We start from the raw sequence: 15,487 nt of genomic DNA, 5'->3' as shown, positions 1-15,487 counted from the left end.
TCAAAAATTTAAAACATGTTCATCATAGAAGAGGTGTGTTCAAGTAATTGTGTGAATTGCATTTTTATGTATTTTTGAATAACTTGATTGAAAAAAAGAGTGCAATATCATTGACCAACATACAGTATTTGTAAATATTGTATGTATTTTCTTACAGACATCTACATGCCTACTTTAGAACAGTCAAGACCTTCACTTTAAAGTTCAAGAAAAGCTGCTGTCTACAGAAAAGCATTAAGTGGCTGAATAAAGAAATAGTCAAGCATCAGGAAAAACAAACATGAGAAACCCAGAGCTGCATATATTTGCCTTCCTGCTCAGCTGTTTCACGGAAGGAACTGTCTATGGTCAGGTAGCCTGTCGCAGATCCATGTCTCATGAATGGCACAATCAGGCAAGGGACATCAGCGTTAGGTGGACCCTTATGCAGAACACCTGCAGAAGCTTGACCCAGTGCTGGACCAGACAAACAGAGGCAGACTTGGACCAGAAAACTGGATCATACCACTTTCCTCAGCTGTGCCCACTGGATCTTCAACTTGGAGATGTGATGTTTGTATCCACTGACAGAACCCTGGAACAATATGGTGTCTATCTAATTAAAGTGTCCAAAGAAGAGTTTGACAACTGCTTGATTTTAGAGCCAAAAAAGGAGCAGTTGGTGTTTGCCAACAGTATTAACGGTACATTGCAGGTGGAACCGAAGTGGCTGATGTCCAAAATTAATTACTTTACAGTTGTGCACAGAGGCAGTGGTCAGTTGTGTAGGCTTGGCCTGCGCATTGCAGTTCTTGTAAAAACTCAGCATTGCAAGAGCTCACCTCTTCTTCGCCTGTGTTCTGGAAACGGTGAATGCAGAACTACATTTAAAGATGATGCATATAGCTGTCAGTGCCACAAGCACTTTTCAGGGCATTATTGCGAGAACTTTGATGGATGCTACGACCAGCCATGCTTAAACGGAGGCACCTGCTTGAGCAAGAGAACTGCCTACACAGATCTCCCTCCTTACGAGTGTCTTTGTCATGCTCCGTTCACAGGTGAGGAGCTCTTGTTTACTTTGCCAAAGTTAACATTTGTCTGATGTTTAGTACAATGGTTCTCAACATTTTTGACATCAAGTGCCCCATTGTCCAAGACAATATTCAAAGCCCCACACCTCCCACCCCCATATAGTCGAAGATATTTTACACTGGTACTTAGGCTGTAATAAGGACAAAGCTGCTTGTTTACAAATATTATTAACAAAAAAACAGGAATGTCAATAGATTAACCTCCTGAGACCCCGCTTTACTGTTGTGTGCATTTTCCATTTCCCTTTTTGATTTGTAACTAGTAGCACCCAATAAACAATAATAATAATACTATTAATAATAATAATAATAATAATAATAATAATTTTCTAAAGCAAATATTTATTTATTTTGAATTGATGTCCACATATGTGGACATTGAGACTGCATTGTAAATTTTTAAATAATACCAAGCTATAGAATTTTTTTTTTTTTTTTTTTTTTAAATAAAATTCATGTTATTTATGTTGAGACGTTATAGATATTACAGCTGATTTTCTATAAAGCTGAATAAACAATTATTATTAAAAGTAATGGCCAGCATCATCCAATCACTGCCCCTAATCATTGTCCCATGTATGCCAAACATGTTGAGTGGTCCATACATCATCTGCAGCCTGAAACTGAACTTTTGGTCAGATTTTAGGAGCAAATGCACTTAGCTGCATAGAAAGCTATAGTATGACCCCTTGTTCCCTTGCTCTGTATTTAGTGAATGACTTAACCTTCAGTGTGCTGTCTGTCTGCACTGGTCTCAGAACAGTTTGAAATCCACCTTATTTTCATCCTAACTCCATATAAAGCCTCTGAAAGCAAAAATCTTCAGCTTTTGGATAAATATATTTATTCTCAATGTGAACATGCATTGTAAATATATAGGAGTGTATTTACCAATGTTAATGAATAGAACAGTATTATACAGTGATAACAAAATAAAATATAACAAAATGTATATTATAATGAAGCAAAATGACCTGCAGATGTGTTAATGTTTAAAGTGTCAACGCGCTGACACGTGAAAAATGAATGGATTTTTTTAAAGTGGCATATCAAACAAAACTAGAAATGCTGCTCTTTACAACCAAATAGGTTTCAATCAAAAAACTTAATGAGGTTTCTTACTAGAGGCACTTTTGTTGGCAATGCGCCAGTAGAAGTGCTTCACGGAAATCAACGTCATCCTCTTGTCACGTGATGTGGTGAGCAAGGAGTTTAACCCTTAAATGACAGTGCAGAGTCTTGTGAACAGTATTCAGTCGGTTTTAATTCATTTAAATTATGCGTTGCATATAGCGAAGCCAAAATACAAGGTCCACACATATGGATGCAGGTTTGCATGAGGTTCAAATAATTAAAACAATTGTATGTTTCCCCCCCCCCCAAAAAAAAACAGTTGTTGGGAGATGTTGAATTAAAATTATATGATGTCAGTTTACATGTTTTGCAAATTGATTTTTAGCAGGGTTTTTTTTATTTTTGGCTGATCTATTCCTTCAATGTTGAGATTTCATTATAAATCCATGCTGTTCCTTCAATCATCATGGATGGGAGGAGGTTTAATGGGCGTCCACCCACCTAAAGAGAACAAAGTTTCTTCAAAGACACTTATTTATTTATCTGTCATAATTGCAAATGCTCCAAATTTAGCACTGTGCAATTATTTCAAAACTGGATCCTCCATGGGCCATTTGTTTGAATAGCCTTTTTAAGATTATTTTTCCACACTCCTCTCGCTCTCCCCAACTCTTTCGCTCCCTAATCATGATAATTATTCTCAAAGATTTTTTGTGCCACCTGAAAGCATTCTTAATTGCTTGATATTTTATAGTTTTCCTCCTCCTACCATTTAATTTTGATTTAAATATTCTTTTCCCTGTCTATCTTGTCAGTAAAATCATCATCCAAAAGTTGTTTAAACATTAGTCTCTCGGTGAGCACCAAGGAGAGTAGAGTATTCAAAGTGGTGTAATGTTGCCATGCTGTCTGTGTGTGTTTTTTTTTTTTTTTTTTTAATGTCTGCTAAATTCATTGTGCTTTTGTAAGAATCACTGGAGGCCAGTGTTGGGGGTAACCAGTATAAGTAATGCAAGTTACGTAATCAGATTACTTTTTTCTAGTAACAAGTAAAGTAACGCAATATTTTTATTATCTGAGTTACTTTTAAATAAGCTTTTGCTTTTGTAGGCTACACATCTCCTTTCCCCATATTGCAATAAATCAGGAGTAAAAGTGTGCAAACTTCGGGGAGGAGACGTAGTGCCTGATGGGCATTGTAATTCGAGACAGTGGGAGGCTTGATTACCAGAGATGCACAATGAAGATGTAGTATGTGTGTGCATGATGGGTATTGTAGTTCTAGAGAGTATGAGCCATGCTGATCAGCGATGGGCAGAGCACAAGTCTTCTTTTTGCCCACCCTGAGATTTATGTTTTAAAAACTGCAAAATATTGCTGGTAAAGGAATGTAAATCAGAACGCTTCAGTGGAATCCAGTTGTACTCATCATTTGCAGCGGTTTATTTTTTTGTGCACTGGAGCTTATATGAGCAGCCATCATAAACTTTGCCGTTGTAATGACAATCACAGCAAGAGGTAAGAAATGTGTCCTCATAAGGCAACATTTTGTCAAAAATTTAACGTTCGTGTAAGTGAAACTTTGATTCTCCAAATGATTCATGTAGGCTGTATTTAAAAGTGTGTAAGCCACATTTTTGTGGTATAATATGCCTTTCAAATGCACTCGGAAAAATCAAAATTACGAGTTCCGAGCACATGAACAACCCAGCGAAGTCAGAAGTGGGAAACTCTGAATTCTAGATGAAGAGTTCTAAACTTTCAACATGGCGGAGGAGATTACAGTTTCTGTAGTGAATGACAGGTTTTGTTCATTTTTCTAAATGCAGCTAATTGTTAGCACTTGCCGTTTTGGTCATATTCATTTATGTATATCATTTATGTACACGACATACTTGTAATTACCACTTCAGAAGTGGGAAGTAGGAAAATTCCGATAGCACATGAAGGCAGCATAAGCCCGGAGAAGTCTTCCCGTGGCCATGGCATGATTATACAGTTACATACAACGTGGAATGATCGCTGACTGTTTGTGCATCTGCATTGCTTTGCTTTAAAGCTGCCCATAACAACTTCTCTAGGATCAGTTTGCATCCAAACTGCTCTGTGTTATAGCATGTAACATTCAACATCCAGTTGAGTGAAACGCGATTGATTCATGTGTAAATACACGCTGCATAAAATCAGTCAACACGTTTAGGCAGAGGGATTATAAAACTAAACTTCCACTGGCCACGGCATGATATACCGGGTGAAATACTTGCTCAGTTCACAGACTTATACAGCCAAACTGCTCTGTGTTAGAACTCCCCATAACTAGGAAAATGGGATGAGAAAAGCTGACTCTGGATTAGCGGCTGCGAGCAACATACTACATGGTTTGTGTACGCAGACAAAATGTCTTAATTTTGTTTTATAATAAACAAGAAATGTGATTTGTGAAACATAGCAGTAGGCTGTCTGCAGTACGCACTGTGGATCAACTCAAAACAAGCTTGCACTGATATGACTTAAGTGAAAAATATTCATTTATTCATTAGACTTATTCCTTGAATATGTTAGGTTGGCACTGCCCACTGAATTTTATCCTAACTTCTGAAAAACATCAAGTTGTCTCTGGCATTGTCATTGGCCACCGCATATGATGATATATGATGCAGGTTCAGATGTTGAACTTTGTTGCATTTGGTAAGGCAGTGGATATTCTTCATTATTCATGTTGGCTGCCATGTCAATGTAAAAACAAATTATGCATATTCCTGTTATTGAGACTTTATTATAAATATGACGTGAAGACCTACTGATTGTTGACTTTCTAAATATTTGTTTGTTTAGTATGTAGTTTTGACATGAGTGTTGTACAGTAGCTAGCATGACATGTAATGTCTATTGTATGCAATGCATGGCTTATTTGTATGGAATGCATAGCATAGCAGAAGAGAGAGTGGATCATCATTCTTTGTTTATCAGTTTATTATTTTCCCTGAGGTCTGTAAAAAAAATATTCATAATTTTTTTTACACACACACACACACACACACACACACACAAATATAGTTTATATTATATTTTCCACCCTCTCTCTGACCCTTAGAATTAAACAGGCTTTTCTTTTTTTTTTTTTTTTTTGCTGTATGTTCAAGTCTTACGGCTGTTATGGATAAAGTCTGTGCATGTGAATGAGACACAATGCATACTTACGGGTTGCGGGTTTGCTAACAGGCCCAATACAGTTGTAGTGCCCAATCCTTTAATAGTAGCCTGTTTGCTTATGATATGACCACTGTAAAATTTGGTGATACATAACATTTTACTCCATAAATTCAAGCCAGATTGCACAATATGATAGGAAGTTTATTTCTTTCTGTATCTGCAGATAATGGCCAAATGGCAAAGATACTGTACCTTGGACATTATTGATTGGCCTGCAAATAAGCAGAGGAAGTTCTAAATTAAACTAATTGAAACATCATAATGCCTTCTTGACTTCAGTCAGGGTTTTTGATATTGTACTTTATAAATCTATGAATCCAATGTAATATCTATATTTTCATACCATAGGTGTCAACTGCTCTGAAATCATTGGACACCAAAACTGCATCAAAGGATGCAAGAAAGGAGCTTGTATACAAGTTTCATCAACATCCTACAGATGTGAATGTCTCACAGGATATACAGGCAAGTGCCATGCACAAAATCACTGTTTTTATTAAAATCAAAAGATAAGTTTTAGGAGTCTCAAGAATTATACACTTCATAAAAGAGAGATTTTTCTTCAGAGTTCCACTAATGCATGTTTAATTTCTTTACTGTTTGGCTTCATTTGACTCATTATGTTTTTGATAATGAGTCATGTGATTAATGATGGGTCATTTGGGGTGCCTTCACAATGGAAGTGCAATTATGCAAAGTCACATCTGATGGAGCCTTTTTCTATCTCTTCTCACATTAAGCTGTCCTTCTTAAGTAACTGAGAAAAAGCAGACTTGAAAAATGGAACAATTGAAGCCTTCATGTAAGAAAGCCTTCAGAAGATTGTTGATGCGTAAATGGCCAATTATTTAATAAAGGCTTTGACTATGGCTTCATTTGAGTGATTTGCTCAGGTTGATTAAACAGGTTCATTAATTGGGCCTTTGCTGTAGAAAACAGATAGAAACAAACAATTTATGCTCCTCTGTCCTTCCAAGTCTGTTTATGAGACACCACTGTGACAGGCTTTCTGAAAGTAATGACTCTCATTTGCTTCTATAAAATCATTGCTGGGCTAATGAGCATTTCACCCACAAATATGCAACAAAAGTTCGGTGGTCTCTGGGGTGTTCCTGATAATACCGTCATGATGGAGTCTCCGTTGTGAAGTCCAGGTGGCTCTTGCTTGTTGATTAATTGGCTTTTTTGTAGCTGTGATTTGTTCAAGCACATAGCAGCAGCCTCTGTCATGCTTACAGCTTTTAAGGTACTGAAGAAAAATGTGTTGTTTGTCTGACACAGATTTAGCAATGTCCTGAACTATGATGAATTTGCATTGGAGATTCACTACTCACAGTAAACTGGCCTAGGAACACTTGCAGTCTGCATCAAGGGAACTACAGTACTATCACAGATCACATCTGGGAATATCAGAATATCTGAATACCATCAACTTCTATATTTAAATGTTTATCAGGTTAAATGAAAAAAAAAAGAAAGAAAATCAAATTTTCAGGCTTCAGACAGAGAAGGGACACCCCTACCCAGTCTCATGTCGTAATAATTAGTACGAGATGGAGAAATTGTAAGAAATCGTATGAGTTGGCTTATACAAAAACGTACAAGCTATATACTCCAATAGACAAAAATTAAAATAGCAACTGTAACAATGTTCACAGTTCGGGAAAAGAAAGAAGTGGGAGATGGCAAATCCAACTCAACGGCAAGTTTTTCTTTCTTTTAAACTCAATATTTCCGCTTTTCAGCGGTCGCACTCAGAACTCCGCTTTTCAGCGGACATAAAACAATAGTCTTTCTCCAGCTCATGTCTCTGTCACTGGCGTCTGGCTCGCTCTTAAAGCCCGTTTCCACTCTCACTGCAATGACAAACGGCTGTTAGAGACAATCATTGCCAGGTGATGATCCTTACCGTTCTTATCTCCTGATCTCGCTCTCCATTCACAAACCGGCGCTTAACCACGCCCCCACCACCACAGCAACAAATAATGTTTTTTTTTTTCCTAAATTTAACCTTGAACCCAAACCTAACCATTAAGTCTAAACCCTTACCCAAACCCTAAACCTAACCATGGTTTTAATATGGAATTCACTACTGTGTATCTTAAAAAAATATTATGAGTTGTCATGAGACTGACTATGTTGGACCTCCTATTATATAAGGTTTCAAACTGAGGCAGAATTGAACATTTTGGGCTCGTTGAGCAGCAATTTCGCACTTCCCCTGAAATATTGTATTTTTGTTTTTAATGCATTTTTTTTTTTTTTTTTTTTTTAGATAAAACGACTATTGTTAATCCCCTATAGAAGACCCCCTGCTCTTAGGGATTATTTTTATACATAACTCTGCAGGTTGCCAGCCTATATGCATCACTGTTTGCTTAAACCCTCTCAAAATGGTTTTAGTGGCTGTGCTCTGATTGCTATAATCATTTAACTTTAGTGACAAGTACTCAGGCTCCTTGTTTGTGTTGGTGTGAAGGTCACTGTAGAATATTAACTCTTTCTGAAGTTTTCAAAAAATCTCATTCCATGGGCATTTGCAGAGGTAAAAGGTGTTAACGATTTGATAAAAAAACATTTACATCAGATTGGTAAAAACACAGCCACATACCAATGATTTAACTCAATCAAATGGCAGATAATCACCAGAACTGTTGCACCATGATGTCTGTACATCAGCATAATCTCTCATTGCATATTGCATATTGTAGGAGCACCTTGCTGAAAGTAACTTGTCTATAGTTCTGCTCCGTTTGGGCCCCTTGTGGGGCCGGCTGCCCTCTGACTTTGCCAAAGCTGTCACCCCATTAATCATAGTGAAGTTAACGGCTGGCCCGGTACTGGCTGCCCTTACAGACCAGAGCATACACACACATAATAATGAGCCCCACTCATGGGACACTTCAAATGAGATTTTCATTTGATCCCCCTCTCCTGTGCACTGTATTCAGACTGCCAGAGGTGTTTGTATCAGCGTGTTACAGAATTAATAGGATATGCCCTATTGGATACTCGATTAATTTTGCTATTCACTTGCCCCATGGTGTTTGTGGAAATGCAAATACTGCAATTGTCTTGTTTTTTGGATGGTTTTAAAGAGCCGTGCAGTTTTCTGTGCTGATACATTTCCCATTGAAACCAGAATTTGGGGGCGGGGTTATATCAAAAGGCTAGTCAGCTGAGGAATTGATGTAGACATTTTTCTTCATGTGTTTTATTCATTTTCATGTATTTAAAAATGTTTAGCTCCTTTAAGCTGCAACAACCTGAATGCCGTCTCCTCATCCATCCATAAATATATGCTTTAGCTTTCACCGTAATACCTCTGTCTTGTTGTGTTGAATTCGACTTTCGCGTTAAATACATGTCACACGTCACTGCTGTCTTTTGGAGCATGCACACAATGCCGAAGCCATGGTCTGATTAACCTCTATACTTGCTGGATGAAGCCGATCTACAGTTGAATTATATGGGTCTGTTAGTCAGACTTTGAAAAAATCGGCACAATTTCAGTCTGACTAAAGCGTTTATTTGACATTTTAACCCTTTAACGCCGTTTGACAGCACGTTTCACTCTCTGTTCAAGCTGAAAAGCAAAAAACATATGGTATGTAAGTTTCACATGTTTATGGCACCATCTAGTGGTTATTTGTGAAAAAAAAAGTGATTTAAATGTTTATATCGATCTGTTTAAAATGGAAAAGTGACTTACAATATCTTGGGATAAATGTTTATTTTAATAAAATAACAGTAATGTTTATATTGTTACTGATATTTTAAAAGGAGTATTTGCTGAATTAAGCAACTTGTGCTTGGTTAAAATTTTGTATATTATTTTATTGAAGCCAGTTGAAATTGCATGCATCAAATATGATACAACAAGCTTTTGAGGTATATCTCTCAATCACCATTACATTACATTCATGCTTACTTTAAAAATAAAAATAAATAAATAAATAAATAAAATCACAGAGCTTTGAAAATTCTGACATATACTTGATATATTTAAAGTGTGAACTAATTTTTCTTTGTATTTTCATATATGCAGCCTGCTCTGTCATTATAAAGCAATGATGATGTCTTCTTATCATAAGGTCCTGAGACCAAGTGAAAAAAAGATTTACAGTCTCCTTTTTTGAATGTCAATGTAGTGTTTGGTGCATAAAATACATTTGATAAAAATTGTTTATTGAAAAAAAATAAAAAAAAAAAAAAATATATATATATATATATATATATATATATATATATATATATATATATATATATATATATATATATATATATTATTCATATTTTATATATATATTATTCATATTTTATTTGATGTGCTGAATTGAACTGATGATTTCAATCCATATTTATAGACCAAGGAGAGGAAGTTGTCATGGCTAAACTCTCAAACATTTGGTATCTCTGAAAAGTCCAGGGAGTCTTCTGCTACTACCCTAAGATTTACCACTGTAGCATGTATGGGCTAAGAAAAGCTTAAATGACAAATGCCCTACATAAAAATTAATTGCTGGGCCTCAGGAGGACAATGACCTTCAAAGCCTAATGTATCAAATATGGTACATAAAAAAACGGAGTGAATATTTGCACCCATGTGTAAAAAGCATCTGCCACACAAGGCAGCTATTTGCACTCCAATTGTCTGGTGGAACCACAGAAATATACAACAAACTAACCAATAGATGTTTCATCAGTGGTGTGCGGTGTAAAGACGGTGTGTGAATTTGTACTGTTTTCCCAGCAACCGCGGTTCGAATCCACGTTTTGTCCCACTCTTTTGTCCATCCAATTTCCTGTTTCCACTCTTAATATTTCCTTTAATACTACTTAAAATAATAAATAAAAATTAATATAAATGTTGATTTCATCAGAGTGATTTGGTCACGGCGAATATCGAGGAGTGCAGAGAAGGGTTTGATTCAGAGGCGGGGTCTGTCGATTGCACTCATTCCCACGGCTCAGCATCACTTGTGTTTACATTGCATCACTGTATTACTAATATTATAGTAACCATGTTCTTTGGCAGAAACCATAGTTTTAATGCTATTACCCATGGTGTTGATAGGACAGTAATATGGTGGTAATATAGTAACCATGTTTAATGTTGTGGTTATTGTAAATTTACAAAAAATTACCATGGTGAAACCAGGATTAATGTAGTAAAATCAAGGTTTTTTTTTTTTTTCTAAGGTTAAGGTTAGGTTTAGGAGTATGGGTTAATGTAGTGTGTCTGTGGGACTCTAAATAAACACAAACACACTTGCCCATACTGTATGTTAGTATTTAAATATGAATGCAAATAGTAACTGACACTATTTGCACCAGGGTGCAATTAGTATCTAACATTATTTGCACCAGATTTGGGGTGCAAATAATATCTGCCACTATTTGCACTGGGGTGTAAATAGCAAACAGTATACCATTATTTGCACCAGGGTGCAAACAGCATCTGCCAAAAAAACAAAAAAACAAACATTTTTTAATTTGTCTAGTGGTACTAAAAACAGTGTAATGTCAACAAAAATAAATAAATAATAAAAAAAATTATTTCTTACAATTATTTTATATGCCAGGCTTTACAGGGTTAAAGAGACAAATTAGTGTTTTAGTCCTACTAAAATCAATGATTTTAAAGTGCATGAAAACGTACTGATGGACTAAAAGCAACACAACCCAAGGCAGTACACAGCAGGGTGTCGTTATCTGTTTCATCAACCTTCATCAGAGGTGGGTAGAGTAGCCAAAACTCAAGTAAAAGTACAATTACTTTAAAATAAATAAATAATAATTACTCAAGTAGAAGTAAAAGTACTAACATAAATAATTACTTGAGTAAGAAAGTATCCAATTAAAAGAGTGATCAAATATTGAGTAACTTATTACTTTCACAAATGACATGGACGTTAACTCCCCTATATTCCATTACATAATACACATTTAACATGTATTACAGAATTATTATTATTATTATTATTATTAATGGAAATTCTGTCATCACTCACCATCATGTTGTTCCAAACCCGTATGACTTTCTTTCTTCCATGTAACACAATAAGGAGATATTAGACAGAATGTTTGCCTGAGTCACTATTTACTTTCAGTGAATGTGTTTTTTTTATATATATATTTTGAAAGTGAATGGTGTGAGACTGTCAGTCCCTAACTTTCTGTCTATCATATTTTGTGTTTCACAGAAGGTCATACAGGTTTGCGACAACATGAGGGTTGGGAAATGAAATGAGAATATTAAATTATGGCTATCACTTTAAAGGGATAGTTCACCCAAAAATTAACATTTACTCACCCTCAAGCCAGATGTGTATGACTTCCTTTCTTCTGAAGAACACAAATTAAGATTTTTAGAAGAATATCTCAGCTCTGTAGGTCCATACAATGCAAGTGAATGGGTACCAAAATTTTGATGCTCCAAAAAGCACATAAAGGCAGCATAAAAGTAATCCATAAGACTCCAGTAGTTAAATCCATATCTTCTGAAGTGATATGATCGGTGTGGGTGAGAAACAGATCAATATTTGTCATTTTTTGCTAGACATTCTTCTCCTTGCCCAGCAGGGGGCGATATGCAGAGAAGAATGCGAATCACCAAAAACACAAGAAGAATAATGTGAAAGTTATCTGTAGCTGTGTCTCGTTTCAAAGGCTGTGCACTAGGTAGGATGCGTCCTTTGAAGGCTGTAGAATACCGAGCATCCTCCTTTTAACAAACCTCATTTAAATGAGACGGCCTTCATAGGACAAACGGAAACAGAACTTATCATGGTTGCTATGACAGCACGCCACTCTTTAACAAGCGCGAGCGCTTTGAGTGAGAAGGGAACAAAGTACCTTTGGAAGGGAATGTGTGAGGTAAATTTTGAGAGTTATAATGATGTAGAAAGAAATAGATTTTACAGGTGTACATTTAGTCTGTAATACTTTATTTTAATAATATATTACTATAATTATACATTTTATATACTCTGCACCCGTCTACTGTGGTACTTGCATTTGAACATCACATTTCGAGCAAACTGGCGTCATTTTATTTAGACAAATAATGTTCATTTCCGTTGAAGCAAAGAATTGTGGGTTGTGAGTGCCCACGAAGGATACACCTCATGCAACTGACGAATTCCTGTGAAAGAAGGTCGCATTCGAAGGCTGCATTCGAAGTGTCCTACTTGATTTTCTGAAACGAGACAGCCTCGATGAAGTAAGCGGCCGACAAATGTGACCTCCGGAGAACACAGCCTTCAAAACGAGACACAGCCTGTCTCTCTGTTTCTCATCCATACATTCTCATATCACATCGCTTCTGAAGATATTGATTTAACCACTGGAGTCTTATGGATTACTTTTATGCTGATTTACAGGTATTTGATAAAAAAAAAAAAACAATTAGCTTCAAAATGTAGGCACCCATTCACTTGCATTTTATGGACCAAAAGCTGAGAAATTCTTCTAAAAATCTTAATTTGTGTTCAGTAGATGAAAGAAAGTCATGAAGAGGGTAAGTAAATGATGAGAGAATTTAAATTTTTGGGTGATCTATCGCTTTAAGGGCTCTTATCAGATCTGGCTGAATTTGTCAATAAGAAGAGAGGTTTGGAAATTTTCTAGTAATTATTACTGTGAAAACGTGAAAATGTCCCACAGGGACATTATATATAATGCTAAAATATAAACCAAAGCATTTTTTATTAATTATTTATTTTATTAATGCCTACTTTCACTATTTCATAGCTTTTAAAATCCTGTGTGGATTCTTATTTCAGTGTAGTTACAGTTTTCAGTGTCGAAAGAATTTAGATCATTAGTTCTGTACAGCAGTTCTGCCGCTCTCTAAACGCAGAGTACGCAGCCTGCGTAGGGCACCAACCCCGGTTGCGGAACACTCGCTTTGTCTGAAACCGCCCCCTATCCACTATATAGTGCACTATTTCGGGTGTCCGCCATTTTGTAGGAGTGTCTGAATTCTGAGTGAGCCACTCGCTCCCTACTTTTGTTCACTCATTCTTACCCACAATGGACTCTAATTTCAAAAGTTCATTTGACGTACACTCAACGACGATTAATTGCCCATAATCAACCACGGGGAAGACTTACAAGCTGGGAATTTACTGCTTCCTTCACTCTTGCAATGTTTTATTTCACGCTGAATGTATTAAATTACTTTTTGACAAATCATTACTTGATTAACATAACATATTGAAAGGCAAAACATACAGATGCATTTTAAAATGTACTCTCTATTTATATTTATACAGAATTGTTGCCATTGTGCTGAAGAATTCTTTATTTACTAAATAATTCACTGAGGTGATATTATATTATAACTCAGGAGACTGCACACAGTGGAAATGATAATTCTGTGGATGATTTAAATATTCAGTTAAGACATGCAGGTTATGATAACTTTGGTGCTGTTTATGGTAGGATGAGGGCGCGATGCGCCCAGAAACGCTACCCATCTTGTATTGGAGGAAAGATACTAAAGTATAACAAATAAATAAAATAATGTACGTTTGATCAAATGTGTTTACTCTTTATATTATCATATATATTCAAAATGACAAACAGAATGAAGATTTATTGTATTTATACATTATTTAATTAGAATAACAAGTAAGGCCCAAGTATTTTAAAAGTTCATATTTGATGTTGTTTCTGCTACAGCATCCGAATTCACTCACTCATTTCGTTCACACACTGCTGAGATATAGTGCACTCACTGCCATTCACTATATAGGAAATAGCAAATGAGAGAACGATTTCGGACACAGCCACTCTCTTCGCCATACGATCGCCTCGCACCCGCACATCTCTCACGCGCGTGCCTCACACCCCTGGCTTTGCATGCGCAGAAATGCTGTCTGTTCGCGTTCCACTTGTCAGTCACGTGAACGGCAGAGCAAAAGGCATTTCCACTTAACTTGGATGTTTACATGGATTTATAAAGTTAATCAGCCCTATGTAGCTGTGATAGTTTCCAGTAAATGCGTAAATACTGGTCATGACATGCGGGACATAGCGCACTCATATATTGCTGCACTGATTTAAAAATGTAGACTTAAAACTGATGTCATAAGAGCCCAGTTACAGAATCACCCTGAAAATGACCAACACATTGCATAGAAAAGCCCACGTTAGCATTAGAGCCACAACTTAAGTTGAAGCTGAGATTTTAATCTTGAAATATCAGCTTGTATTGGTGTTAAATGAAGGTATTGCATAACGAAACTATTATTTTTTCACTGTGCGGAGCAAAGAAAGTGTTTCACTTTGAAGAACTTGATGCTGCAGCAGTGATAGACTCGGCTTGAGTGACAGCACATGCAGCTGTGTAAACTTCCGCTTTTGTAAAAGTCCCATTCAATAATCTCTCAATAAATTACACATGAACTAAAATTATACCAAGTAATGCAATGACAGGAACGCCGCCCATTGTAAAGAAGTAAAAGTTAATTTTTTTAGAGAGTTAAAAAGTACTCACTTAAAAGTAAAAAAAAAAAAAATCCCAAAAGTTGCTCAAGTAAATTTAACAGAGTCAATTTTGTGTGTTATTACCCACCTCTGACCTTCATCAAAGATTGAATCTTGTACCTATGTGTTGCAATGTTATTTCAAAGACCCCCTGGGAAAACTGTGGCTAATCAAATCTAGTTCTTGTGGAAAAATAAAAGAAAAAGAAAACGTTGAGCTTCAAGCTTTATGATGTCAAGAACTTTTCATATTCAATTTCCTGCTGTGGATCCCCGAGAAACACTGCAGAGAGACGTACGCTTAGACTAATGCCCAATGGAGTGTTCTCAAAAGCAGCTGGGTGCCTCTGGGACTGATGACCTTTGTATCATTCTATGAGCTTAACACACAGGAATGTGCTTTAAAAAACTGAATGACAAAAGGAAAGGAAAACACAGTAACAAGGAAGATAAATGAGTTAGCTCCCGCTGAAGAACATGGGCAAAAAATAAAACGCAAACAGACCACCATTAGGGAATAAAATCAAATCATGTTCACCTTGAACCTACAGTGCTGCATAGTCAAGTCTAAATATAAGCAAAATCTGTGATGTTCCAATACACAGATACACTACATGGACATAACGATGTGGA

The 15,487-nt window shown here is 36.3% G+C and overlaps 1 protein-coding gene across 1 annotated transcript in view; it reads left to right on the top strand.

Annotated features, from left to right (window-relative positions):
* The first annotated feature begins 280 nt into the window (after positions 1-280).
* The window catches only part of eys (eyes shut homolog), a 293,123-nt gene continuing 277,916 nt past the window's right edge, over positions 281-15,487 (top strand). Inside the window, exons 1-2 of the mRNA XM_051651752.1 lie at positions 281-1,040; positions 5,709-5,825. Of these exons, the coding sequence (XP_051507712.1) occupies positions 281-1,040; positions 5,709-5,825 (877 nt within the window). The remainder of the gene's footprint in view (positions 1,041-5,708; positions 5,826-15,487) is intronic.

The sequence above is a fragment of the Myxocyprinus asiaticus genome, chromosome 23 (genome assembly GCF_019703515.2).
Source record: "Myxocyprinus asiaticus isolate MX2 ecotype Aquarium Trade chromosome 23, UBuf_Myxa_2, whole genome shotgun sequence".
Classification (NCBI taxonomy): domain Eukaryota; kingdom Metazoa; phylum Chordata; class Actinopteri; order Cypriniformes; family Catostomidae; genus Myxocyprinus; species Myxocyprinus asiaticus.
Note: the sequence above shows the minus strand (reverse complement) of the source record. Positions and strands in the feature narration are given on the sequence as shown.